Below are 25,685 nucleotides of genomic sequence, written 5' to 3'. Positions count from 1 at the left end.
ACATGAGTAAAACACAAATGTTCACAGCTTTGCTATTGTTTTCCAGCATTGAAAAAACGTCTCAGTCCTTATTTTTCCACAGACCGTGGACGTAAATGGATGCTGAGTGAACCCTCTGGCTCCTCCTATCTCTGTGCTGAAATTCCTCTGGTAAGCTTCTGTTTCCGGGTCGTTTGGCTCCCACGCTTTATTGGTGTTGCGCAATAAAATTAGATTAGATTAGATTAGATTCAACTTTATTGTCATTGTGCAGAGTACAAGTACAGAGACAACGAAATGCAGTTAGCGTCTAACCAGAAGTGCAAAATAGCAGAAAGTGCAATGAACAGTATTTACAGGTAGTGCAATATATGATCAGTAAGTAGTGCAGTATAATATAAGCAGTGCAGTATAGCAGTATATGAGTAGCAGTAGCATTATAGCAGAATAAATAAGTTACAGTATGAACAGTGTAGCAGCATATGAGCTGTATGGGTAATGCAGTCTAGCAGTATATATGTATTAACAGTAACATGAGGTAGATAGCAGAATAAATATAAATATGGAATGCCGTATAAACAGGTATGTACAGTATGTGCAGTAGTATTAAAGAAAATATAAGGATATGTGCATTATGAACAGTATGGACAGGTATGTACAGAAGAGCAGTGGTATTGAGTAAGGGCAGGGGAGGGGAGTAATAGTGCAATTGTCCGGGTGGGGGGGGGGTGGGGGTTGCAGGGGTTGGTAGGTTGTCAGGTCGGTGCAGTGTTCAAGTTCAGTAGGGTGACAGCCGCGGGGAAGAAGCTGCCTCTGAACCTACTGGTTCGGGTGCGGAGAGACCTGTAGCGTTTTTTTGTGTCTGGGTGTGGGAGCTGTGTACGCAGCGTCCCAGAATGTTCTGGCAAGATTAGATAGGCCTGTAGGGCGGGGTTGTTTAACTTCAAAGTTGAATTCTGAGTTAGGGTGTTAAGTTATTAACCTTGGCATGGCTGTTTATGTACAACATAGACCAGTTAAACATTGTCACCAAACCACAAAATGTTTTTCATGTTTCTACATGTTTTATTTTTCCCGACAACAGTAGAATTTACGAACCATAAAGCTAGCTCGATACAGGCGCATATTAGCTAATTTACTCCCGAAAACACCTGTTAAATACACTAACATTTATGGGTCAAAGACGGATAAGGTTTTCAAAGTGGCAAACATTGTTAAATAGATTGAAGTAACCTACAATTTAAAGTACAGACATTCATATTATATACACATGAAGTCAAGGTTGAGAACAACTCGTTTATTTCAGTCTTTCATTTTCAGTTCAACGTCAGTATTACATGCACATGAATAATCTGAGTGTACAGATTAATTAAATTCCCCAAACACTTCCATGGCTTGTCATCGTAAAACAACTGTAAACCATTACCTTCCTAGCGGTAGAGCTCGGCATCTTTCTGATTGAGGAATGATTTGTCTGGCCATCCTGTTTTCTTCTTGTTGGTGAAATACAAGAATGATATGATCAGAACTTGGTACCGCAATGTAGGCTATAAAAACCTTGCATAGGACTCCTGCCTAAATAGTGGTTCTGCATTCACTCGCCTTGAACCGGGTGGCCGTCTCTTTAGCCGATAGTGGTATCTAGAAAGATAAATGTGCCTTTCAGCATCAATATTTGAGGTTATATGCTATGCCTAAATAGATACGAAATGTATTTAGTGCTTAACGTTTAATAAACCATTTATAACAAAGAATAAAGTAACTATTGTCATTCAGTGTAACAGAAATTGTCATTCAGACAAACACATTTTTGTTGGACCAACATGACAAATGAGGTATACCGAATGACAAAAAAACACTTCAACATATCAAGGCCAATATAAATTGTTAAATTGCCTATATGAACTATTACATGTATCTTCAACTATTACTGTGCGAATCAAGCGGTCTACTAGGTGTGACATAATTCTGAACATGCCAGGACAAGTTCACTTTTGTCGTTACCGGCGCTCCTGGCTATTCAACGCTTCTCTCTTGTGTACTATTGGTATCATATTGCGTGCGTTATTGATGAGTAAGTTGTCATGCTACTGTTTACAATGTATAATCATGTGTATTATACTGTGGCATATGGGGGGGGGGGGGTGGAACACAGATATTTTTGAATCAAAGTGACAAGCAACAGATGAAACAAGCAAGTGCAAACAAACAAACAAAAAACATCAAATTGTCAGTGCCGATCAGCGCCTTTCAATACCTGTTGCATGATGGGGATAAAATCTGTTGCTTGATTTCGGCTGCTTGAGATTTACGAGAATCGCGAGATCTATTGATTGCACGTACAGTTGGTGGTGTTATGTGGTGATTATTCAAATTTGAAATAGCCTTCATGATGTCAGGCCCTGCAGTCAGAATTGCCTGGCCTAGACCGGCTTAGCCTAGCCTGAATTCTAGTCGGATTCAATGTTTAAGTCAAACAACCCATGTCTCTTGAATGAACACAAGCACCTTTCAAATCAAACAAACAACAGTCAAATTATAATTATAATTATTTAATTTCAATCAGTGAAAACCAAACAGTCGAATGCAATCCACACCGCTCATGTAAGTGTTGGTCGTTAAATCACCGATACGACTGTGTCACCGTATTGAGATCTAGCGGCTATTATTCAACCACTGTCGGTTTCATGAACGGTAGAATCCAACCTGTCAATCAAACCGAGCCGCCCACGCAGCGACGATCTCACCGCTCGACGTCAAAGTCTACATTTCCCCAGCCAATCGGGAAGCTGTAATTCAATTGCAAACGTTGCCATGGTTACAGTGGGACAGGCGAAAGAAGTTTATTTCCGGCGACATTCTTAATTACATGATTGTATGACTAGCAAAGCAGTTTCAAAGTTGAGGATGCAGAATGGTAATGAGGACGAACACAAATATAGCTCAGCTAGCCAGCTGGGTTGCCTTACTTGCTGCGCATGTGTGATCTGCATTCTTCCAATAAAGCTTTTTGACAAAGATAACAATTTGTCAGATAATCCTTTCGTGGATGTATATTCTAGACAAGTTCGTCTGGATAGTAAATTATATGTGTGTTTTTGTTTACGGATCATGGCACACATTTGTGAGCTGTACTATATTTATTTTCATTCATATCAAAACGACCCGGAACAGAAGCTATCCGGAGTCGAATTTCATACCCGAGTCGAATTCCAGCTGACACCGTCTCTGGCAGAGAACCTAAATATAGGTCAACAGCCACTGTTTAGGTTCACATAAATATGCCACAATTTACCCTGCGACTGTATTTGTGAACCTATGACTCTTCGTCCAACAGAGGGAGTTATGACCTTATTTTATTCAATGCATAGCCCGTGTTTTCATCTGAACATGTCAGAGTGATAGGCTAGAATTTACTGTTGAGAATGTATTCTTGTATGCTCTCATCCTAATTTAGTGTGCCAACAATTAAAGAATAGCATAAGAACCAGGAAACATCTACAGCAATGACAAGTAACCTAATATTTGCATCTTAATATAATCCTTGAGCATAGAGAGGATGAGGTGGATAAATATTGGTGAGATTAAATAATATCCTATAGGCCTAATGTATACTGCCATTATATATATATATAGTCAGAAGATATTTACAATATATTGTCAAACCCGTCAAACCCGTACAGATCAGATCAGAACTGGATGCTTGTTTTCTTTTGAGAGAATGATTGATTTGTCTTTTAAATTGCGTCACTTCCTGGATAAAGGGGAGGGTCTTGTCTGTTATCAAACTGAACAACAAAAACAAACATTACAAGAGAACGACGGAGGTCGGTGTGTTCGGTGTGTTCGGTAAATTCGGTAAGTCCATCGAACGGTGTCCGACTGCACTGTGCACACACTTTACAATACATTTTAATTGACGGCACATTTTTTTGTATATGTAGCTAGGCCATTTACTATTTACAAATTGCTTCACTATATGAGCATAACTGTAATCGTACCCTGACTGACATTCTGGTTGTCAAATGAAATGGAACTATCGATTCATTCGTCACGAGTCGACAGCATTGTTTCAAAACAAGTCATTTATATTCATCCTGCATGCTTTTGCTAACTGTCAGTGAAGATATTTGACTTTATTCTATTATTCAGGTTGAAGGTTTTTTACCATTGAAAAATAACAAACTGTAAATCTAGGATCGAATTGAATTTTTCAATCCAGTGTTAGTTAAAATCCGCTGCAGTTACAATTAGTTGTTGGCGTTGTTACATTGTAACACCACATGTTCTAGAATGATGAGTTGTTACATTTGCAACTGTTAACACTTATTCTACTGGTCCTCCCCCTACTGTTAACGCACTCAACAAACGTGTTGCCATGACAGCCTTCCTGTACCCCCCCCCCCACACACACACACACACACACACACAATTGTTCTTTCAGACCTACAATGTGAACTCAACTGTCCCTTTAGAATAGGACTTATCTTTTGTAATGGACGTCTTGTAAGCTATTGTCAGATAGGCATACCATTGCAAAGATGTAGTCACATGTAGGCTAGTCCTCTTTTACATGGTGTCATCCAGGTTGTGGTTTTCAATCCATTAATTCCCAATGCAATATGGTTCAGTCAAACACGATGAAGATTCTAGCCCAAATCTCATGAGCCTTTTCATCAAGCTACCAAAATGCTCTTCATTTGCCCCTCAGCAGCCTCAGAAGCACCTGATCTGGGATGTTAGGAAAGGCTGTTCTTTGGTCCCAGGTGTGTCAGGGCTAGAAACCAGAGGCTCTCTGATATGAGAAACCATCTCTGAGAGAACTTCACACAGGTTCTTGACAGATCCCCGTCGATTGTGATTGTATTATATCTGGGATGATAGGGACTGCAAACGGAACCACTAGAGATACTGGTCTAGTGATTTTAGATGGGTCTGGTCCAGAGAATCAGGCTGCAGGCAGAGAGTCCTTGACCAGCTGACTAGCTGTGAAATCAATAGGTCTGATCATTGAAGAAGCACTGTATGAATTCAAGACACCTGTGCCACTCTGGTGTATGTTATTTTGCCACTCCAGAGAGTGTCAATTCACCAGTTGAAACATGTATGCTGTTTGTGACGGTCGCAGCTACACTCCGCCCGGGTCTGTGTTTGTTGTTGTGTGTGTTCTGTGTTTGTTTCCTGAATGTTGTGCAGCAGGCTCCATATGGTCCATGGTCCGAAGGCTCCGTCTACTTCCTGGTTGATCAATCCATTCCACCAATCAGCCCAAGCCACATGGACTATAAAAGCCTACTGAGTCACTGTTCTGGAGCGGTGCTAGCTCACCACCTTATGTGTATTGTTCGATCTTGTTTAGAGTATTAGTGATTATCCATTTAGGGATACTGGTTGCTGTGTGTGTGAGTGATTTTGAGGAGGTTTAGCTTGAGGAACAGGTAACAGTATTTTCACTTTATTATTATTAGTCACTGATTCACACAACTTCACCTTGTCACGTAGTTTGTTAATGTTAGAAACACTAGGGCTAGGGGCGACTGTGGGTTTATGTACTTTTGTTTGAGATTGTTGTTTAGTTAGTGAGGTTTTGGTTTATTGGTGTTTACTTTTATTTTAGCTCAGATAGGAGCAGGGACTCACTCTTTTTCGAGTCCCGTTTTCTTTTGTGGTTATTTGTTTCTTTGATTTCCCCTGCGCCCATAGGGAATTTGAGTCACACACAACATCAGAGAATCACACACAATTGTGGCATATGTAGGATGAGCACAGTGCTATTGTAGCAAATCTTGTTGAAAACAAATTATTCAACCAGAGTTTTAGTGAAGGCAATCAGTCTGAAAATGCATTGCACATCATACAAACTGAAGTTGCAGGATTATGATCAATGATTAGTATTTAATCAGAGTAAGTCAAACGGTTTAATCAGAGAGTCAGACTGGTACAAGTTCTGAGTAGAGTGGATCTTCCACTCTTTGGATCATTGTTACTTAATTGAGATGATGTCACAAAGCTGAAGGACAATGGGTTCACTCATTTGTCTCATGTAGCACACGCTCCCTTTCTCTGTCTCAGTCTCAGTCTCAGAGTCTCTCTCTCTCTCTCTCTGTCTCCCCATTAGCAGCAGTGTACCAGGGTCCTGCTGTGTGAGTCCCTGCCACTGCCACCTCCTCCACCACCAGGCCTGGGCAGAGCCAGAGAGAGAGGGGCACCTCCTCCACAAACTACAGCTCAGAGGTGCCCGTGTGTGTGCATGTGAGTGGCAGTGGTCCACTCCAGGTATGACACAAGAGGAGCCTGATTTGTAAGTCAGTTTTTTCCGGAACAGTGTCTATTCAGCATGACATGTCAAATTTCAGAATAAAAGCGTGAGAGAGATTTAACATGTACGTAGTTAAAATTCTATGCAGCAGTTGAAAACTAAACCAGCCGACAGGGAACCATAGCAGAAAATTGATCTCCAAAGCCATGGAGGGTCTGCCATACTGGGTCTGCAAAGACCATTGACGACTACTGCCGAGTGTCTTAAGAGTCTTAACTGTCTGATTGACATGAGCGTGTGTGTGCACTCGACCTATGTAGCCTATGTTCTGCATGTGGTGTTCTCACTCCATACCCAAGAGTGTAAGACAGTCTCTCTCTCTCTCTCTCTCTCTCTCTCTCTCTCTCTCTCTCTGTAGGGCTGTAGTCATGGAATCCTCGGATGAAGAGGAGGGGCGCACCTTCATCCAAGTGATTAGTGAGAAGTACAACCCAGATAATTTCCCGTTTTGCCGTGGGAATAGCATGGGTGTGGTGGTGCTACCCAGCCCTCAGGGGTCTCCCATCAAAGGTGAGAGGTCAGGGAGCTCCAAGCAGGATGGTCAGTGGTAGACATGCCGTGTGAGAGTGCTTGCTGAGAGTGCATAGGCTGTGATATTAATAGAGGTCCAAATAATGAATCCTTTCACAGATCGTCTGAACCTGCCCAGAGTGTTGGTGGTGACTGGCTGTGGTATCACTAAGGCTGGTGATGAGGCAGAGGTCGCTACCTTTTGTGCCCATGTGGTTGAGCTGGACCTGTCCTACAACCAACTCCAGGACTGGGGGGAGGTGTGTATCTATCCTGTGTATGCCCCATCTGGCCTCTGAGCACTTTTAGAAACCTGTCCATTTGTTTGTTAACGCAGGAAAGTAAACACATTTTAAAGCCTTTCATTCTTGAACGGGAGTGATTAACTACTTGGCTCAAGGCAAATTGTAAAAATAGCATCTGACCAGATCTATTCATCTATTTTTGCATTACCAGATCAGCACCATTGTGTCCAAAATCCCAAACCTGGACTTCCTCAACCTGAGTATGAACCCTCTGAGTGGGGTGGAGCTGGAGCCCAGCCGGGCAGAGGTCTTCTCCAAGATCCGCCGCCTGGTGCTCATCAACACACATGTCACCTGGGACACAGTACACACACTCACCCGGGAGACCCCAGAGTAAGAGCCCCCCCCCCCCACTGGAGTATACTGCTAAAATATGAGAAAATACTTCCTTTTTCCAATACTTATCTAGGGCACTGTATGTTGGCATTGTGGCTGCATCACTAATAGATATGTTGGTTTGAAATGAATGCAATATTTGTGCGTGTGTGTGTATTTGGCTGTCACTTATATACCTCTCGGTGCACTATCGCCCCCTACAGGTTGGAGGAGCTCTTCTTGTGTTTAAATGAGTATGACTCTGTGACTGAGTCCCCTGAGCCCTGTTCCTCCCTGCGCCTGCTACAAATCACAGACAACCAGCTGCAGGAGTGGGCAGAGGTGCGTAAGTTTGGGCCCATGTACCCGGGCCTGAATACGCTGGTTCTGGCCAACAACACCCTGAACTCTGTACAGGAGCCTCAGGACACACTGCACAACCTCTTCCCCAACCTGCGCAGCATCAACCTCAACAACTCAGGTATGCTCCAGCAACATGAACACACACACACACACACACACACACACACACTCGCTCGCTCACGCACTCATGGAAATGAGTCCACTATTACCCAAATTAAGTAAAAGTTTATATTATTATATATTTATTTTTATATTTCATACTAAATGTCCATAACATGTGTTTCTGTGTGTCATTTAGGGCTTAATCAATGGGAAGACATTGAGAGCCTGAACTTCTTCCCTAAGCTGAAGGAGGTGAGGCTGATGGGGATTCCCTTACTGCAGTCCTACACCAACGCAGAGCGACGTAGCCTTGTCGTTGCACAGTGAGTTAACATACACACACACCTGAGAGAGAGAGAGAGACGTACATACACACACACACACACACACACACCACACACACACACACACACACACACATATTGTCTTTGACCTTTACCCCTTTGCAGGTTGCCATCTGTCTGTGTGTTGAATGGAAGTGTGGTGACAGAGGGAGAGAGAGAGGATGCTGAGAGGTTCTTCATCAGACACTATCAGGACTCTCCTGAAGAGGAACTACCTCAAAGGTACAGGAGAAGAACACACACACACACACACACGATCTACAGTCAGGCTACTCATCTGATGGGGACCTTTATTTCAGGTGCAACATGTTTTAGGTTATCACATGGTATCGTCATGGTATCGTCATGGTATCATATGAACTCCATTGAGACACCAGTCACAAAAACTGATGGTTTCCACTTTGAGTCACTGCCTCTCGAATACCTGCCAATGCCTTTGTTAACATGAACACTCTCCTGAGTGTACTGAAACACACAACGTCCCGTGACACATTGTCATCTTGGGAGCCCCCTCTGTGGGAATTTCGGGGAAGGCCTCGGGGCTTCGATGCTGGAAAACGAATCGCCCACGCTTTTCACCAGGCGCATTCCACTTAACCTTAGGAGAATGTGGGGGAGGGATTTGTGGGGGAAAAGCGCGGTCCCTGACTGGGGGAAAGTAACCTTTGGAAGACAATGCCACCAGTCTCTGCCCACTCAATGACTCCTTTGTGCCGGGAATACTCCGATCGGAAAACCGATACACAAGGTGGCAGGTTGTTTTTTTATTTTTTTAAAAACCTCCTCCTGCCTTGCTCCCTCCCTCTCTCTATTTTTCTTTTTCTTTCGGGGGGGATTGAGAGGTTGACTCATTTCCCTGTGTAACAGGAGCTGATGTAGCTTTGCCTTAGCAAGAATTGTCTACCTAATTATGACACTGGCAAAGTGCCTTTTTAGATATGGGGAGGGGAGGGACTGTGTAGGGGAAAGTGGTGTCGGTTTCTTCTTCTTCTTCTTCAGGTCTGTTTATGGTGGAGAATTGATGAATGGGAACTACTGTAACATAGCGCCCTCCTTGGATCTCAACTGACCAGGGTACTGCAGGGAACTGCAAGGCCTACATCCCATCTCTCTCTCTCTCTCTCTCTCTCTCTCTCTCTCTCTTGTTTTGGCTCCCTGCCATTCAACTTGGTCTTGGGTATGAGTCTGCACTTGGTTCTAAGCCAGTTTCTCAGAGAGGGATTGTGGGGCCATGAGGTTCTGGGCTAGGCTTGGATGAGTGGCTGGGTCGGTGGGTGGGTGGGTGTGTGGGTGTGTGGTGATGTTGGACACGGTCAGTGAGCAGTGGACAGGAGTCAGACGGCTATCCTCTTTCGGCCCGGGCCGGGCCCTGCCCCGGCTCCCCTCTAAGATCAGAGCTCTGGGAGAGGGTCACAGCCTCTCAGGTGAACACACATCCTGCAGAGATCTGACACGGGCCACAGGGACCCCGCTGCCTTTGAGTAACCATAAACTCAGCCCTCAGCCCTCAGCCCATAGCCACTGCTATAGATACAGAGACGGACGTGTTGGGCCTAAGCGGCTTTCTAAAGCGAGGCCGATAAGTATGGGGAAGAAGGAGGGGGACTGGAGAGAGACAGAGGATTTGGGGGCAAGAAGAAGGAGAGAGATGTTAGGGTAACAGTGTAATTATTGAGTTAGATCAGTACCATGCAAATATTCATTAGAATATAACATAATATTGAAGGACATAATTCGTGTACATAGCTAGCCTACTGTAAAAGAAAAAAAAAAAAAAAAGAACCACAATTTCAGTCGATTTCTTTTTTAAACACTTTTGTTGGAAATAATTGCTCATCAACAGTGATGTTTAGAGCCCGTCTGATACTGGATTTTTGGAATCGGTTCTGTTACTTGGTGTCTGCGAAGACAAGCATGCGCCCATCATCAGTTCTCCAAAAGCTCTTTCTGTCTATGTTGCTGATAACCATGATGGTTGAATAGATAAATAGACAGAGCAAAACTATGTTGTGGCTTGAATAGAAAAAATGGAAAACAATAAGCCTGCGGTTCGACATAGGGGTGTGATGAATGGGTACTTATTCACATGTAATTGTGCAATTGATCATGCAAATAACTGTTATTGTCTTCCTGTCTGTGCTGGTGCTTACGGTTACGGTTGTGCTTACGGTTGAAATGGGTTAGCCATTTATAACTGTCAGTTTCGATTGACCATGATGACGGTAAAGCTGGATGAGGCTAGTTTCAATGGACCATTTGCACTTGGGGGGGTACGGTGTTAATCGTGCCTCAGGACAAGACTTGGAGATGTTGGCTATCAAAAAAGGTGTGGTTGTCATGAAAATGCACAATGTGTCATTTTGAAATTGTAACAATGCCATTATGTAAAAAAACAGGCATTTAGGTAAGTCCAGGAAGGAGGGGGACATGAGTTTCACAACAGCAGTTTTCTTATCATAAACAGTCACACCGTTTCACACACGCCCGTGGATCTCCATTTAGAATGACTAAGGGGGATTGAGGGCAAGTCGGGCAAGTGAGGAAATCAACATCACAAACCTTTTAGCACGTCATCTCTCATCCAGGCGGCCCAAGTGGATTAATGAACAGCAAGAGAGAGAGAGCCTGAAACACCAGACGTTAGGTTGTGGCGGGAGATCTAGGCTAGATAGTGTATTGGCTCCAATACATTTGGCTGTGTATAGAACACTGGTATTAATGCCAGTTTGCTTTTTTCAGCTCCTATGCCAATGTGCATTAGAAATGGCATTCGGGAGACCTGTGATGATTATGTTAGTTACCTCAGTATATGAGTGGTTACCACATTAAATTAGACCTTTGAGTGAAATGGCTTCTCACAGAATGGCACTTTGTGCGCAGCGGCCTTAGAGGAGAATTCCCATGGCAAGGCCTGGAGCTTTAGGCTGAAACCCAGGCCAGGGGCTTTGCTTTGTGGAGTGAGCTCTCGGGGAGGGAAGGGAAATTGCTTTGATTGGCCCAGCTGTTACAGTAGCTTTGAAAGCAAAGGCTTTTCTACTGGATTTTATTTTATCGTTCCTGGGCCTTATCTCTACCTAGCTTTCCCCGAGGGGGGGTGAGTGCTTTCTCACGGGCAGAGAGCTTGCTGTGTTGCACGCACTCAAATGAACACACACTCACTCATACATTCTCAAACAAGCATTGACTCACTCGTAGGTCTACATTTGCTCCAGCCTACCTCCACAGTTTCGGGAAAAAGTCGTTCTTCAAACCTCTTTTTCTTAACATGTGAACGTGAAGCTGCGTAGTCTCTTACTCTGCTGTCTTTTATCTTGTGTTGTTTTAACCGCTCAACAGCAGTTCACCATTGAAGCTCAAGTAATAATAATAATAATTAAAATAGCTTTATTCGTGTAGCACCTTTCATACAGACTATGCAGCTCAAAGTGCTTTGACAGTTCAGCACAACCATATCACAATAATGAATAGTTCAGCACAACCATTTTAATAAAAAGTAAAAAATAAAAAACAATAAAATAATCAAATAAGTAAAAAGAGTAGGAAAATAAAAGTATTAGTAATTGTATGCCAAAAAGATATGTTTTCAGCTGTCGTTTAAAAATGTCTACTGGGTCCACCTCTCTAATACCTTTTGGCAGGGAGTTCCATCATTTTGGCGCGTAATGGATGAAGGTGGTTTCCCCAATTTTCTTTTGGGGAACCTTCAGTACGTTTAAAAGACCTGTCTCAGAGGACCTGAGGACCGTGAGGGAACATAGGACACCAAGGACTCTAAGATGTATGGGGGTGCTAAGCCATTAAGAGCCTTAAAAACAAGTAAAATAATCAACAAGTAAAATCAACTCTAAAAGATACAGGGAGCCAGTGCAGTGCAGCCAGGACAGGGGTTATATGCTCTCTCTTCCTTGTTTTCGTCAGGAGTCGAGCTGCAGAGTTCTGAAAGTAAGTAATGACCATGGATAAACTTACATTATCCACAAAGTAGATCAGACATCACATGCGTCGTTAATAACACTGATCAACCCAGGCTTGTTGTATCTGGATGAAAAATAACACTAGTGCTTCAAATGCCTAAACTTATCTCCTCTCTCAGGTACCACACCCTGGTGACCAAGTACGGGCGTTTGGCCCCCATGGCGGAAGTGGATCTGAGCCCTCCCAGCGCCCTGGTGGAGGTGCGCTGGGGGGAGCGCGTGGAGACGCTGAGCCTGCGGCTGGATCAGACGGTGGCGGAGCTGAAGAAGGAGCTGAGGGCCCTGGTGCAGCTGCCCGCCAACGGCATGAGGCTGTTCTACGTCGACCGGGAGCTGTTCTCCTCCCAGGGGCACGAGGAGATGAAGTACAGAACCAGGGCCCTCCACTCCTACTGCATCCGGGACGGAGACGAGATCCTGGTGGTGCCAAAGGTCAAGACCCGGACCTCCACTTCCACTTCCTCGGAATCTTGAGTCAGCGTGGGTGGGCGGTTGGTGAACGTGTGAGAGGAAGAGGAAGTCCTCAGGAATTATACACTGACTGGCTTCTGGATACCAACCTTCTATGCTGAGTTTGTTGTTTTTTTATGCCAAATGATTGTATTGTAAGATTTTTAAAAACCTTGGTTGTAAAGATGTCATTAAAAGCCCAATCCTACAGTACTCGTACATATATACAGTGCCTTCGGAAAGTATTCAGACCCCTTCACTTTTTCCACATTTTGTTGTGTTATAGACTCAATTTAAAATGGATTAAATTAAAATAATTTGCCATCAATCCACACACAATGCCCCAGAATGACAATAACGAAAACAGGTTTTTAGAAATGTCAAAAAACTTGTTTTCGCTTTGGCATTCTGGGGTATTGAGTGTGGATTCATAGCAAAATCTTTTAATTTAATCCATTTTAAATTGAGTCTATAACACAACAAAATGTGAAGAGGTCTGAATACTTTCTGAAGGCACTAAACATACATACAGTACCCTCCGTAGTAATGGAAGCATTTTTTTTTCTTTTTTTTTTCTTTTTTTACTGATGAGCTTACAGTATAGATTTTCTGCTTTTTTGATGGTGTTTGTGTGCATATTGGTTTCACCATTTAGAAATGATGAAACCATTTAGAAACACTTTTTATACATAATAGTCCCCCTATTTCATGACACCAAAAGTAATGAGAACATATGCTTTGTATTTGGTTTACAATCCTGCATGCAATAACTGCTGCGACCCATTGACCCATTGACCCCACCAGATGCTGGGTATCTTCTCTGGTGATGCTCTGTCAGGCCTGTACTGCAGCCATCTTCAGTTGTTGTTTGTTTTTGGGGTTTTTTGCCTAAAATCTTATCATCAGGAAATTACATGCATCTTTTTACCTAAATAATGCTTCACTGTCCCATGACTTACGGAGGGCACTGTACATACATAGATACATACTTTCAAATCTTTTATTAGAAATATTTGTTTTTATGAATGGTGACACAGTTAGAACACCTGTTTTTAACAGCTCTTGCCCTCTCTCCCCCCCCCCATCTCAAATCGCATGAGACATGATATCGTGTGAGATATCTTGAGATAACCTTAGTTGTACTCTCAAATCACATGAGACATGATATCGTGTGAGATATCCTGAGAACCTTACAGTTGAAATCACTGAGTGTAGAGTATTAGTATTGAATGGGATTGCCTATTAAGTGTTGAGGATAAAAGATCCCATGCACACAGACCACACTCACTGTTGACCTCAACTCAGAAGGGTGACCTGGAGGAGAGAGACACGAGACTGAGATGGAGGGGATTGGGGGCGGAGGGAAGGGGAGCAGGGATGTGCTCAGGTTGCCTCAGGTCTTCCTGCTGTCTGTCTCCCTATGAATGGAGTAGCTCTCTCTTGGTGGAGGGAGAGACTGTGAACTACAGCCCAGCCTGCAGGGTAACTACACACCGGCTGCTGTGTCACGGCCACTTCCACTGTGCTTAGATTACAATGGGTTCACCCAACAGGCTGTGGCCCTCCACAGACTCACCCCTCTCTCTCCCTCACATCCGTCTCACACACCCAACACCTCCATTGGAACCAGTGTCTGTTGTTTCACTAGACCCCGGGTCACAATGTACCCCACTGTTTTTTGCTTTCCTCTCCAATTGGTCCATGTTGTTCAATAAGTTGTGTCTTCTTCTGATTGGTGGACGGATGCGAGAGTGGGCCAATGGAAAATAACTTATTGTTGCTGCCTAGTCTCTGGACCAGATATACTAAGCTTTTGCAACAGAGCAAGGTTTGCATCTCCAAGTAAATGTGGAATTATTTCCTCAGTAGTTTTACAATTTATTCCCCACTTAAATCTTGATTTTATCTATTCAACCTCATTGTGTTTCATTCTTCTAGAACAAGTGGTAATTTGGCCCTCTGTCTGTCAGGCAACAATATATACTATGTGTGGGACTTCTGATATATGGGACTTTCAATGCAGATGTATGACGGATCTGCAATAAGGCTTTAATGTAATGTTATGCAAAGTTTCTTTTTATTGTAATATTATACAGAGTTTATTTGTATTGGAGGACTGATACAAATTGTTCAGAAAGCTTTGATGCTTCCTATTGATTTCTTTTTCTTTTTCATATTATTCAGTTTGTGTCCTCTTTCATCTTCACTGAAAATCAACATGACCATGCACACTTAGGGATTATATTCATTTACCTGCTCATGTTGACAGACTGATGTTAGGTCCTTGATGGCTGTATGTGTAGCACTGTATAGAAACACAACTTGTGTAAGACATTTTTGTAAGACCTTTCACCTTCTTGCTGTCTGTAAAGTCATTTATCAGGTTCATTGTCAGATTAATTATATTGTGAAGAAGTTTTGCTTTATGAGTTGAGTGCTGTCATGCTTTAAGAAAGTCCTATTCCAGCCGATATTAAACAAATTATGGAGTAACTTTGGGTTCCTAATGGTCCTAATGATCAGGCAATTACTGAACACCTGGTATCATGTTAAGTTGTGTTGTTTCAGTGAATCCCAAAGAAACAAGACCATGTCAATTCCAAGTAACTAGTGGACTGTGAAATACAGTGCCCTCCATACGTATTGGAAAGAGGAAGCATTTTGTATTCTTTTAGCTCTATACTCCAACAGTTTGGATTTTAAATCAAACAATTACTATTGGGTCAAAGTAGAGGTTTTTTTTCATATTGAGTTCACCATTTTGAAAGTGCATTTTTAAACATACTCCCCTTACTTCAGGGCTCCAAAAGTATTGGAAAAAATCATATAAAGTCCAAATAAAGTACTCATGTTTAGTATTTGGTCGACAATCATTTGCATGCCTGAAGTCTGCGACCCATTGACCCCACTAGATGCTGGGTATGTTTGCTGGTGCTTTCTTTCTTTTTTAATGATGTTACAAAAAACTGTTGATTTTGGTATGCCTAGGCTTTTGACCATGTTTCTGATTTAATTTTTTCTCATATTTCAGCCTCATAATGGCTTCTTTGTCTTTCATTGACGTCTCTTTGGTCCTCATGTTGACAGACAACAATAGCAGACTCCAAAAGCAAATGCAAAGCCTAGAATCCTAGACATTGTTATAGACAATACTAGACATTGACTCTTATGCCTGCACAAATGATGTGACAGAACACACCTGAAACGTCTTTCAAGCCAAGTTTCCAATACTTTTGGTGCCCTGAAATAGGGGGACTATGTATAGAAAGGGTTATAATTTCTAAATGGTGAAACCAATCAGAAAAAAACAGAATTAAAGCTGAGAATCTACTTTAACCTCATAGTAATTGTTTGATTTCAAATCCAAACTGTTGGAGTATAGAGCTAAAAGAAGACAAAATGCTTCCTCTTTCCAATACGTATGGAGGGAACTGTATAGCGTGTGTCCATGCTACATGGTATACAGGAAGGTATACCTGTATACCATGTTTTGGTTTTACTTTCAGCTGTTGGAGTGGTGTTAGACAGATGTATGCCAAAATGTGTGGTTAAAAAAGAACTTAAGAGTACCAATATGGAAACTATTATATCTTCACATGTTTTTATTGAAAGTGTCACTGTTCCACTGCTGATTGTACATTAAATGCTGCCCATTTTAAATCCAGCCAATACAGCTCTGTTTCATAGGCTGAGATGCCTTGCATGCTTGCTGGTAAGTCATTCCAGAGCAGATCCGTTCTCTCTTTCTGCCATGCATGTTTTAACGAAGCAGCTATCTCCATTCCATATGTGTCACGGTGTTGGGTTTCTGGGCCATCCCCTCCGCTTCCCACCAAAACAGGCCTAATCCTGATCTGAGTGGAATATACTTGTGTCCACCCCTCCTCCACTACGAGACCCCTTCTCTGGGTAACCCAGTGCAACCCTATCCTGTAGGAGGGTGTTAACACAAGCTCAAGACCCATTAGGGGGTTCAGATTAGCCACAGAGGTTATCCTTGTATCCCAAATGGGAGCACATGGATAGGGGTGAGGTTATACAGGTTTGGGTGACAACTCGACACCACAGAGGTCAGTAGATTCACAGACATTCTGGTGGCTACTCTCACCTTTGTAAAGTGAGTTGCCTGGTGCTGATGTTGTTCTCTCCTGAACCATTATACCAGTGGAGCCAATAGCAAAGTCAAATGATCCACTGGATTCACTTCAGTCATCATTTTTGTTATTGACTTTTCTGAAGTATAACTTTCCTGACTCTCTCTCTCGCCACTCTGTGAGTTGTATTAGACCTGAAATAGCCACCTACAACAGTCACCACCACTAAGCTTTAGCCTTCCAACTGGAGCCAGTCCAGTCTCACAACCGCCGGATCACTGCAACAACTTGGCTGCAAAACAATCAGGCTTAATTGGTGTCACAGAGCCTTGAGGTGTCAAAAGCCCCTCCCCACCCTCTATCCTCCACCTCCTCCAGGCAGGGTGTGAACCGCGCGAGCCAAGTTTGTCTGACGCCATCGCCACCCCCCTCGTCTAATACTGGGCGTTTGCTTAAAGCACCCAGCCCGTCGGCTCCAAAGTCCAGTCTCCAACCCCGTAGACCCCCTCTCACCAGGCAGCATTCAGGGCTGAGCTATGTCCCCTCAGCCCTGCTTCGCTGGAGCACCATGGCTGTCTTCACTGAGGGAAGACAGAACTATTGGAGACAAGCAACAAGGCTGGCAATGCGGTCAGCCGGCTGCGACAACGGGCTGCCCGCTAATGCAGGGTCACACTGAGGTTAAGAGGTGGTGGGGGTGAGTTGTTTCGGTAACTCTTCACGACTTGTCTCCTACCCAAGACCTGGCTGGGCAGCCGGTATCCTAATCTGCCCCATTGCATTATGGAGCTGGAGCAAGGGCAGGAAGGGCTGAACAGAGCCCATTGTGTGCCCAGGAGAAGGAGTCGTTGAGGAAGGGAGGTTTGGGTTACCAGAAGGAGGTTCTACATTGTGGAGGAAAGAAGAGGAGAGGAGGGCAGGGCAAGGCCAACTGCTGGGCATAGGGGGGAGGTTAGAGGGTTGATGTGGAGCGACCCACTCTAGGAATTGGATGACTGTTGAACTGAGCTCACCCGGAATCCAGTCCAGGACCTTTTTTTCAGAAGGTCAAGCTTGATGGACTCTCCAGAACTTGGGATGTTCGATACACCAGACCTTGTTCCCACAAAGCACCCTCGTTTATCCCACAGAAACTGTCGATGGTAAATGCTGTTTACTCATTAACAGTAAAGTTACTGGACCAGTCTGTTTCAGATCAACCATGAGTGGTATTTTACCACATTTTTACAATTGGAACCACAATCAAATCAAAACACCTAGTCATATGTAGACCTCTTAGCCAGTGAGTGGGTATACCCGTATATACTGTGTGTCATGTTTTTCACTGATGCATAGAACTAAGCGTACTGTAGAGATGGGGAAAATGCAGTGTCACCTCCACTCTGCCCAACATGTAATGCCCTGTTACACAACACTGTCCCCATTCCCAGTCAGTTAAAAGGAGGGAGGGAGATTCAAGAGTTCAAGTGAGAAAATCAGGCCTATCGTCTCATCTCAATCTCTCCCACTTCTCCATCCTCGACATTTCCCCAAACACCAACCAGTAGCACCGGAGGATTCCGAGCCCAGCAGGCCTACTGGGATCATGTTGTTTTTTGTCCCCTTTTGTGTGTCGCTCTCTTTCACAGGTTGGGTCAGAGTATGTGTGCATTTACACAACAAGGCATGGGAGGTGTAAAAGAATCCTCCACAGAGAGCCCCTACATTGGTCAATGGGAGCCCAGGGTCGGCCTCAGTCCTGCAGCCTTTCATACGTCCTGCTCTAGCCTCTCCAGTTACCTCCACTGTCCCCCTGCAACAAAGACCCAACTGACTCCCCTCTCCTTCCCAGACTCTATCAGCACGGATTCACCTGCGATTTCCCCTCTCCTAATCTCTGCAGGATCTATGGTAATGAGTGGCGTTGTGTGTCCTTTTAAACGAGGCCGTCCCTAATTAAAGACGAGAGCGTACAGTGTGTCCTAAGTGACTAATGTTAATTCTGTAACTCTACCTACCCCGGGTTTTGAAAAAGCAGGGTTTTAGTGTGTGTGTGTTTCTCTTTTTTTGTCCATAAATGCCCCAGAGTGAGACTGCTGCCTTGGCTTGTCTGAGCGCTCAGGTGGAAAGATTTAGTCACACAGAGCGAACCCTGTCGTCAGAGCTGCTGTGGAATCAGGGCCCAATCCAAGAGGCTGACATTTACATCCAAAATCGTCTTTGTTCAAATAGTTATACCTTCCATGTTTGGGGGAAATTACAGTCTGGTTTCAATATTTGCCTTTGCTTGCAATCTTCCCTCCCTCATTTCCAGGATCTCTCTCATTTGCTCTCTCTCTCTCACTCATACTATCTCAAACACTCTTTCTCCCCTTCCCCTCCCTCCCTCTCCGTACACTCAAAGCCCCCCTCCCCTTCCCACCTACCCCTTCCCCAAACACTGATCTCAGATTAAGTTGAACACTATCCCTAAAGTTTTTGCACCTGCCTCTTTAGTGAAGTTCCTTCCAGAGCTTCGGCAGGGGCTAACAGTACACTCTCTCCGCTCCTCCGCATCCAAGGGATCTCTTTTCTCCTCGCTTTTGAAATCCACTGGACATCCTAGGCGAGGATTCTGCTGTTTTCTGGGACTCGTTATTCCTGGTAATCCTGTGGAGGTGGAGGACGAGAAGCGTCCCTCTGTTTGGACATCCACCCCCCCTCGCCTCCTCCCATCACCACAACCACCACCCCCTCCATCTTTCTCCTGTCCTCCCTTTGCTCTTTTAAACCCTGTGGATGGTTCCCAGTTGAATGGAACTCAGCTCTGTACTGGAGGCAGCCTGCTGAGAGTGGTGAGGTGCTAAATGTCCGTCTTCTGAAAGCAGGTGAGTGGACCATCTCTCTAGCCTTCTTTCTCTCCCTCTCTCCATCGCTGCCTCTGACAGGTGCATCACTGGTAGACAGGTGCTGGCGGTAAGCTGCACCTGAAACTTATTGTGCTTGTGTTGATTTACCTTTGTCATCTCACAGCTTTTTGAGGAAATACAATACACTGCATTAGAAGTACTTTGCTTATGCAGTACTAAACTGCCTCACCCACTTCATTTGTTATGAAATTGGTACATGACAGCATCCTGAGAGAAGTGTGAGCACACAATATTAATTTATTATCTTGTGATAACTCAAGGAAAGATGTGTGCTATCATTGGTATTTAGTCTTAGTGTAACGTAACGTCTTTGTGTCATTAATTGATCAATATTAGTCTTATATGTTCAACGTTTTAGATAATAGATAAGATATTGTCTCTGATTTACAAGAATCTCAGTTGCCCAACTGTCTTTGGTCTGTCTCTTCCAAGACATGTCTGTCTGATGATGCATTATTTATTTATTTATTTCTGCAGCTCTATATGAATTGTATATTCTTTATGGTTTTCTGTTAACTGTAGATAGTAACCTGTCGAATCAGTAGAACCTCATTGGAGTGTGACCCTAGAAAGGTTCTATTTTATTATACCACCAGTAGAACCTCATTGGAGTGTGACCCTAGAAAGGTTCTATTTTATTATACCACCAGTAGAACCTCATTGGAGTGTGACCCTAGAAAGGTTCTATTTTATTATACCACCAGTAGAACCTTATTGTCAAACCCTATGTGAGGCCCCATGGTCTTTATCTAAGTTGTTTTGTTGAAACTGTAAATGCCTGTCAGACAACGTGTAGGGAACTGTAGGAATCAAAATAGCAATTGTGCTAATCTCTGTGTTGACAAAGTGTGATGACAGGGTGATGACTGCACAATGATCCTCTCTCACCAGGGTCCACTAACCTTGGCACACCTGGGCACAATTTACCATCAGACAATACAGTACATGCATTAAAGAGATGACAGTGGGGATTTGAGAATTAGAAAATACTTAATTTATATCACATTCCTCAAATGTCACATTTTGGATAGTGTTACAAATTATATATCGTTCTTTGCATAAACTTTCAAATACCTCATGGGCCAAAATATTACTTACTGATGGCTAACTAACCCCCAGAGAACTAATGTTATTTATATATGTTTACAAATGTTTATGGTTTATTATACTCTACCTTCTTGTTGTTGACAAATGGCAAATTACTCCATTGGTTTGGGAGATGAAACAACTATGCTATAATTAGTTGATTTTATCATCTTGACAGTGCTTAGAACTTGATCTTGGGCATTTTAGGGTTTGATAAAATATCAAATTACCTATGGCATCACATTTACCTACACCGCTCAACCCCTCTGAGACTCCCCTCAAAGCATCTGTGTTAGGTCAACTGTAATCAAGCGGATACGGATCGATTGATTCAAGTGGAATTACCGCACTGTTTCATTCAATTGATTACATAACTATTCCTCTGACATTCAACCTTCATTCAATTCAACACAGCTTTGAATTATACCTGGTCTTGTACAGTGGACAGACTTGGCTGAACATCCCGGTTTGGCGATGGGAAGCCAGCCAAATCAGGCACCAACACAGCCCTGAGGACCACAGTAAGGACCTTGGCAATTCAAGCCTGCTCAATTAAAGCCATTAGAGCCCCACTGTTTACGTTCCCCACTCTTTAGCCAACAAGGCATGGCTCCCAAACAGACCTGGTAATGAGGTCCCAGGCAGCTCCCGCCCTCAGACAGGGAGACGCTGGAGCGGGTCGGGTCGGGTTGGGCCACAGGGTCCCTGGCACCAAGAGGGCCCTATCCCGACGTGGTCCACTCACATGGGACTGCTAGGCGAACGTGATCCTGACACATTGTTCCTAAACGCATAATGGGGCCTTTTCAAGGCTCCTTTAACCAGCCACTGCGGTGGGGAAAGGGTTGTGGGGGGGGGGGGGGTTGTCCTCGGGGGAGACCTGGGAGACTGATCTTAAAGAAGTTACGTATCGTCAGCCTGCTGGCTCACCCTCCCCACCGCTTTTGTCTAATGCTCTTGTTTATGAGAAGTTGTCTTTGTGACTCATTTTTACCCTTTACCAGGCTTGGGGAAATAATGCAGAACTGCTGGTGGTGTAGTATGGCCATTTGTCCCTCTCTCTCTCTTCCCATTTCATGGTCTGTTAAGTCTCAAATAGGGAGAAGAGGGGATGGAAACAGATTCAGGATCCAGTTAATGTTGAGGACAAAATAAATGCTCCCATAGATTTTGAGAAATTTGGACCACAACTAAAAGTTGCAACCACTACAGCATGATGGCAACCACTCCCAAATGGTCTTTGCTCCAACTTATTCCACCTCTCTCTCTCTCTCGCTCTCCTTTAGGATGGTCAGGCCAGGCACTCCAGTCATTCTGCTCCACCTCTTCAGTGTCTTTGCCCAGAGAGGAGGTGAGTGCAATGTTCTTTCAATAATCTGTTTCTCACAGTGTCTAGATGCGATGATGAGGACCAGTGTGCTCAATAGACAGCCATTGGATATAACTGTCCCACAGTTTATCACAAACACGACATTGCTCTTATCTGATCTTATCTGAAATCTCCATTGAAGTATATCAGCTCACCTGGGGTAGCTCTCCCTATGTGTTTATGAACAGTTCCTTGTTCTTTACTTGATCTCATGAGACACTTCTATCCCCCTCTCTCTTAAGCTCTTTCTCCGGATATCCTGTACCCCTTTGGACTAGCCAACAGAGATCTGGAGACCCCAAAGATGGACGATGGGAGTTCCACTGAAATTATTCTACTAATGCCATTTGTCTTCTTCACTGTCCCCTACCGCTCCATTTATGTCAGTCTCCATTTACCTCTTCTTCTTAATCATCAGTCATTATATTAATGTCTGTTTAAATAAAAATCAAGCCAATTGAGGTGTATATCTATATAACAAGAAGACCATCTCTCTCTCTCTCTCTCTCTCTCTCTCTCTCTCTCTCTCTCTCTCTCTCTCTCTCTTAACAGGTCAACAACAATGGTGTGATCTCCTTCAACGTGCAAGTCAGCCAGTTTACCCCGGAGGGCTTCCCCCTGAGTGACACAAGGTCTTTCATTGCTCCACTATGGGCAGATGTGCACAATGGCATCCGTGGAGATGTCTATTACCGCGAGAGCACTGAACCAGATGTGCTGGAGCGTGCCACTCAAGATGTTCGCAAGTACTTCAAGAACATGCCCACCTTCACTGCCACATGGGTCTTTCTAACAACGTGGAATCAGGTCACCTTCTACGGAGGCAGTCAGACAACCCCGGTAAAACACAAACTCACTCTTCACAATAATTACCATGTCACACACACACACACACACACACACACACACAAAGAATCCAAAGAATAGGATGGGTCCCTCAACCCCTATTAGAAGTACAAACCACACCAACTTTCTGTGAGTAATAATGCCAGAACTATGAGGAGAGTGTTATTCAATAGATGCCTTTAGTAGAATCTCTCTGTTTCTTTGGGTAGATATTTGTTTTGTCAAGATGTTTGTTTTGGTTAAAAGCTGAATTCTGCCAGGTGGTCAATCTTTATATTGTCTCATCAGGAATGTTTCCTTTTTTCATGGTGAAATCATTTTTTTTTTATTTGCCTTCTATGCATTCTGTTCCTGCATTCTGACCTCTCCACAGGTGAACACGTTTCAGGCTGTGCTGATATCAGATGGCGTGGCATTCTTCTCCATGTTTAACTATGGAGAGATCACCTGGAGCACAGGTACAGCCAGTGGAGGAGACCCTCTGACAGGCTTGGGTGGCACCACGGCACAGGTAACAGTCAACCGAGAGTTCATTCCATATCACGACCTCCAAAAACAGATTCATGTGTCATCCACCACTTTCTACGAAGTAAAAACGTGATAACCTCCTCACTTGCCTCCTCTGCTCTCTCTCCCACCTCCAGTCAGGTTTTAATGGAGGAGATATTGGTCACTTCTTCAACCTACCCGGGTCACGGTCAAACGATGTGGTCAACATTGAGCAGACCACCAATGTCAACCTGCCTGGCCGCTGGTTCTTCCGTGTGGACACTGAGCTGATAGACCCTGCCAACGGCTGTAGCTACAATGGTGAGTGAAAAGTACAACATGCTACCAGACTTAAACCTACTATGTACGGAATACAGAACAGTGACCAGGGTTCTCTACAAATCAGTTAACACTTTATAAAGAGAATGTTAACTATTTATAGTGAAAATACAAATACAGTACATCACTCTCCTCCTGTCAGAAAACAGTATACTGGTTGTCCTCATTCTATAAACACACCATTGTGGGGGATGTCACATATGGGGCTAGGGAGGTACACCAGCTCATTATGAGTATACTGTAGATGAGAATTAACTTATTTCTCCTGAAGGATCTTCGTTTGTGGTGACAGACACATACAGGAAATAATAATCAGTGCATACAAGCACATAACAGTACATTACAGTACGTAACATTACAACATACATAGTTAACAGACATTTACATTTACATCAACCCGGCAAGTGCATATGCCCAAATGGTAACAGACAGGTTGTGATGAGTGCACTGGGACCAGTGTCTGACCAGTGCTCCCAGTGCAGCTCTTTTCATTCAATAGCTATACAGATGCTGGCACAACGCTAGTGAGTCCCCTCTTGGTTGTCATGGTATCCATCTCCATCTCCATCTCCCCTCCCTCCTCTGTAGGGCGGTTTTACCGGCGTGGTGAGATCTTCTGGCTGTCTGACCAGTGCTCCCAGCGGTGCCGCTGCCTGGACATGGACAACGAGGTCTTGTGCCAGGAGGCCCCGTGCGGGCAGCTGGAGACGTGCGAGCAGCAGGAGGGCGCCTTCTACTGCCAGCCCACCCGCACCAGCACCTGCGTGGTGTTTGGAGACCCGCACTACCACACCTTCGACGGCTTCCTCTACCACTTCCAGGGCACCTGCTCCTACCTGCTGGCCCGGCCCTGCTGGGAGGTGGCCGGCCTGCCCTTCTTCAGCGTGGAGGCCAAGAATGAGAACCGAGGGATGGCCTCCGTGTCCTGGCTAAGAGACGTCACCGTGGAGGTGTACGGCCACCGCGTCACCCTGCCCAAGGGCAGTCTGGGAACCGTGCAGGTGAGAGCTGCTCCTTCCAGATGAGTTAGGTCCGTCTCTGTCTCTGCCATCACAAACGCAGGGTCACACTTTGAAGGTGTATGTTGAAGCAGGTCTCAGTCAGCCGAGACCGTGACATTTGGTTAGAAGCATTATCTCTAAAATGTCATAATGAGTGAGGCACTAAAATAGGTATATGTGTAGTTCCACTGTCCACAGAGTGTCCATTTTCTCCACCCTGATTCTTTTATCTGGCTTGTCTCTAGGTGGATGGCCTGATGAAGACCCTGCCGGTCCAACTCCAGCTGGGTGCGGTTAGGATGTACCAGTCTGGTGTGGCAGTCGCCCTGGAGACAGACTTCGGCCTGCTGGTGACGTACGATGGTCAGCACTACGCCTCCATCTCTCTGCCCAGCTCCTACTTCAACAACACCTGCGGCCTTTGCGGTAACTATAACGACGACCCCGCCGATGACCCTGTGCTGCCCGACGGGTCTCTGGCGGAGAGCGTGGTGGAGCTGGGGGGGAGCTGGCGGGCGGAGGACGCAGACTGGCGATGCACTGACGGCTGCGCCCAGAACTGCAGTCTGTGTGACCCGACCACAGAGGCCTTCTACTTCCGCTCAGACTACTGTGGACTCATCAACAAGACGGACGGGCCGTTCAGAGACTGCCGAGCAGTGGTGGACCCTACAGCCTTCGTCTATAGCTGCGTCTATGACATGTGCAGCAACAGGGACAACATCACGACCCTCTGCCAGGCCATCCAGGCCTACGCCCTGGCCTGCCAAGCCCTGGGGGTCACCATACGACCCTGGAGGTCTCGCACCTTCTGTGGTGGGTCCTCTCCTGTCCTAGAAAACACCTGGGGACCAGGGGGTGGAAAGGGACATTATTCAATATAAAAAAAGGCGCACCTTGAAATACACTTTT

General features: G+C 44.6%; 1 protein-coding gene across 1 annotated transcript in view; it reads left to right on the top strand.

Moving 5' to 3' along the window:
* The first annotated feature begins 3,822 nt into the window (after positions 1–3,822).
* tecta (tectorin alpha) overlaps positions 3,823–25,685 on the top strand; it is a 34,139-nt gene continuing 12,276 nt past the window's right edge. The window contains exons 1-15 of the mRNA XM_083691850.1: positions 3,823–3,828; positions 6,101–6,280; positions 6,657–6,808; positions 6,929–7,068; positions 7,265–7,446; positions 7,653–7,909; positions 8,090–8,216; positions 8,343–8,459; positions 22,016–22,080; positions 22,341–22,480; positions 22,651–22,938; positions 23,318–23,455; positions 23,589–23,754; positions 24,361–24,773; positions 25,019–25,589. Coding sequence (XP_083547976.1) covers positions 6,258–6,280; positions 6,657–6,808; positions 6,929–7,068; positions 7,265–7,446; positions 7,653–7,909; positions 8,090–8,216; positions 8,343–8,459; positions 22,016–22,080; positions 22,341–22,480; positions 22,651–22,938; positions 23,318–23,455; positions 23,589–23,754; positions 24,361–24,773; positions 25,019–25,589 — 2,779 coding nt within the window. The 5' untranslated portion in view covers positions 3,823–3,828; positions 6,101–6,257. The remainder of the gene's footprint in view (positions 3,829–6,100; positions 6,281–6,656; positions 6,809–6,928; positions 7,069–7,264; positions 7,447–7,652; positions 7,910–8,089; positions 8,217–8,342; positions 8,460–22,015; positions 22,081–22,340; positions 22,481–22,650; positions 22,939–23,317; positions 23,456–23,588; positions 23,755–24,360; positions 24,774–25,018; positions 25,590–25,685) is intronic.

This window comes from Argentina silus (assembly GCF_951799395.1).
Source record: "Argentina silus genome assembly, chromosome: 2".
Lineage (NCBI taxonomy): Eukaryota > Metazoa > Chordata > Actinopteri > Argentiniformes > Argentinidae > Argentina > Argentina silus.
Note: the sequence above shows the minus strand (reverse complement) of the source record. Positions and strands in the feature narration are given on the sequence as shown.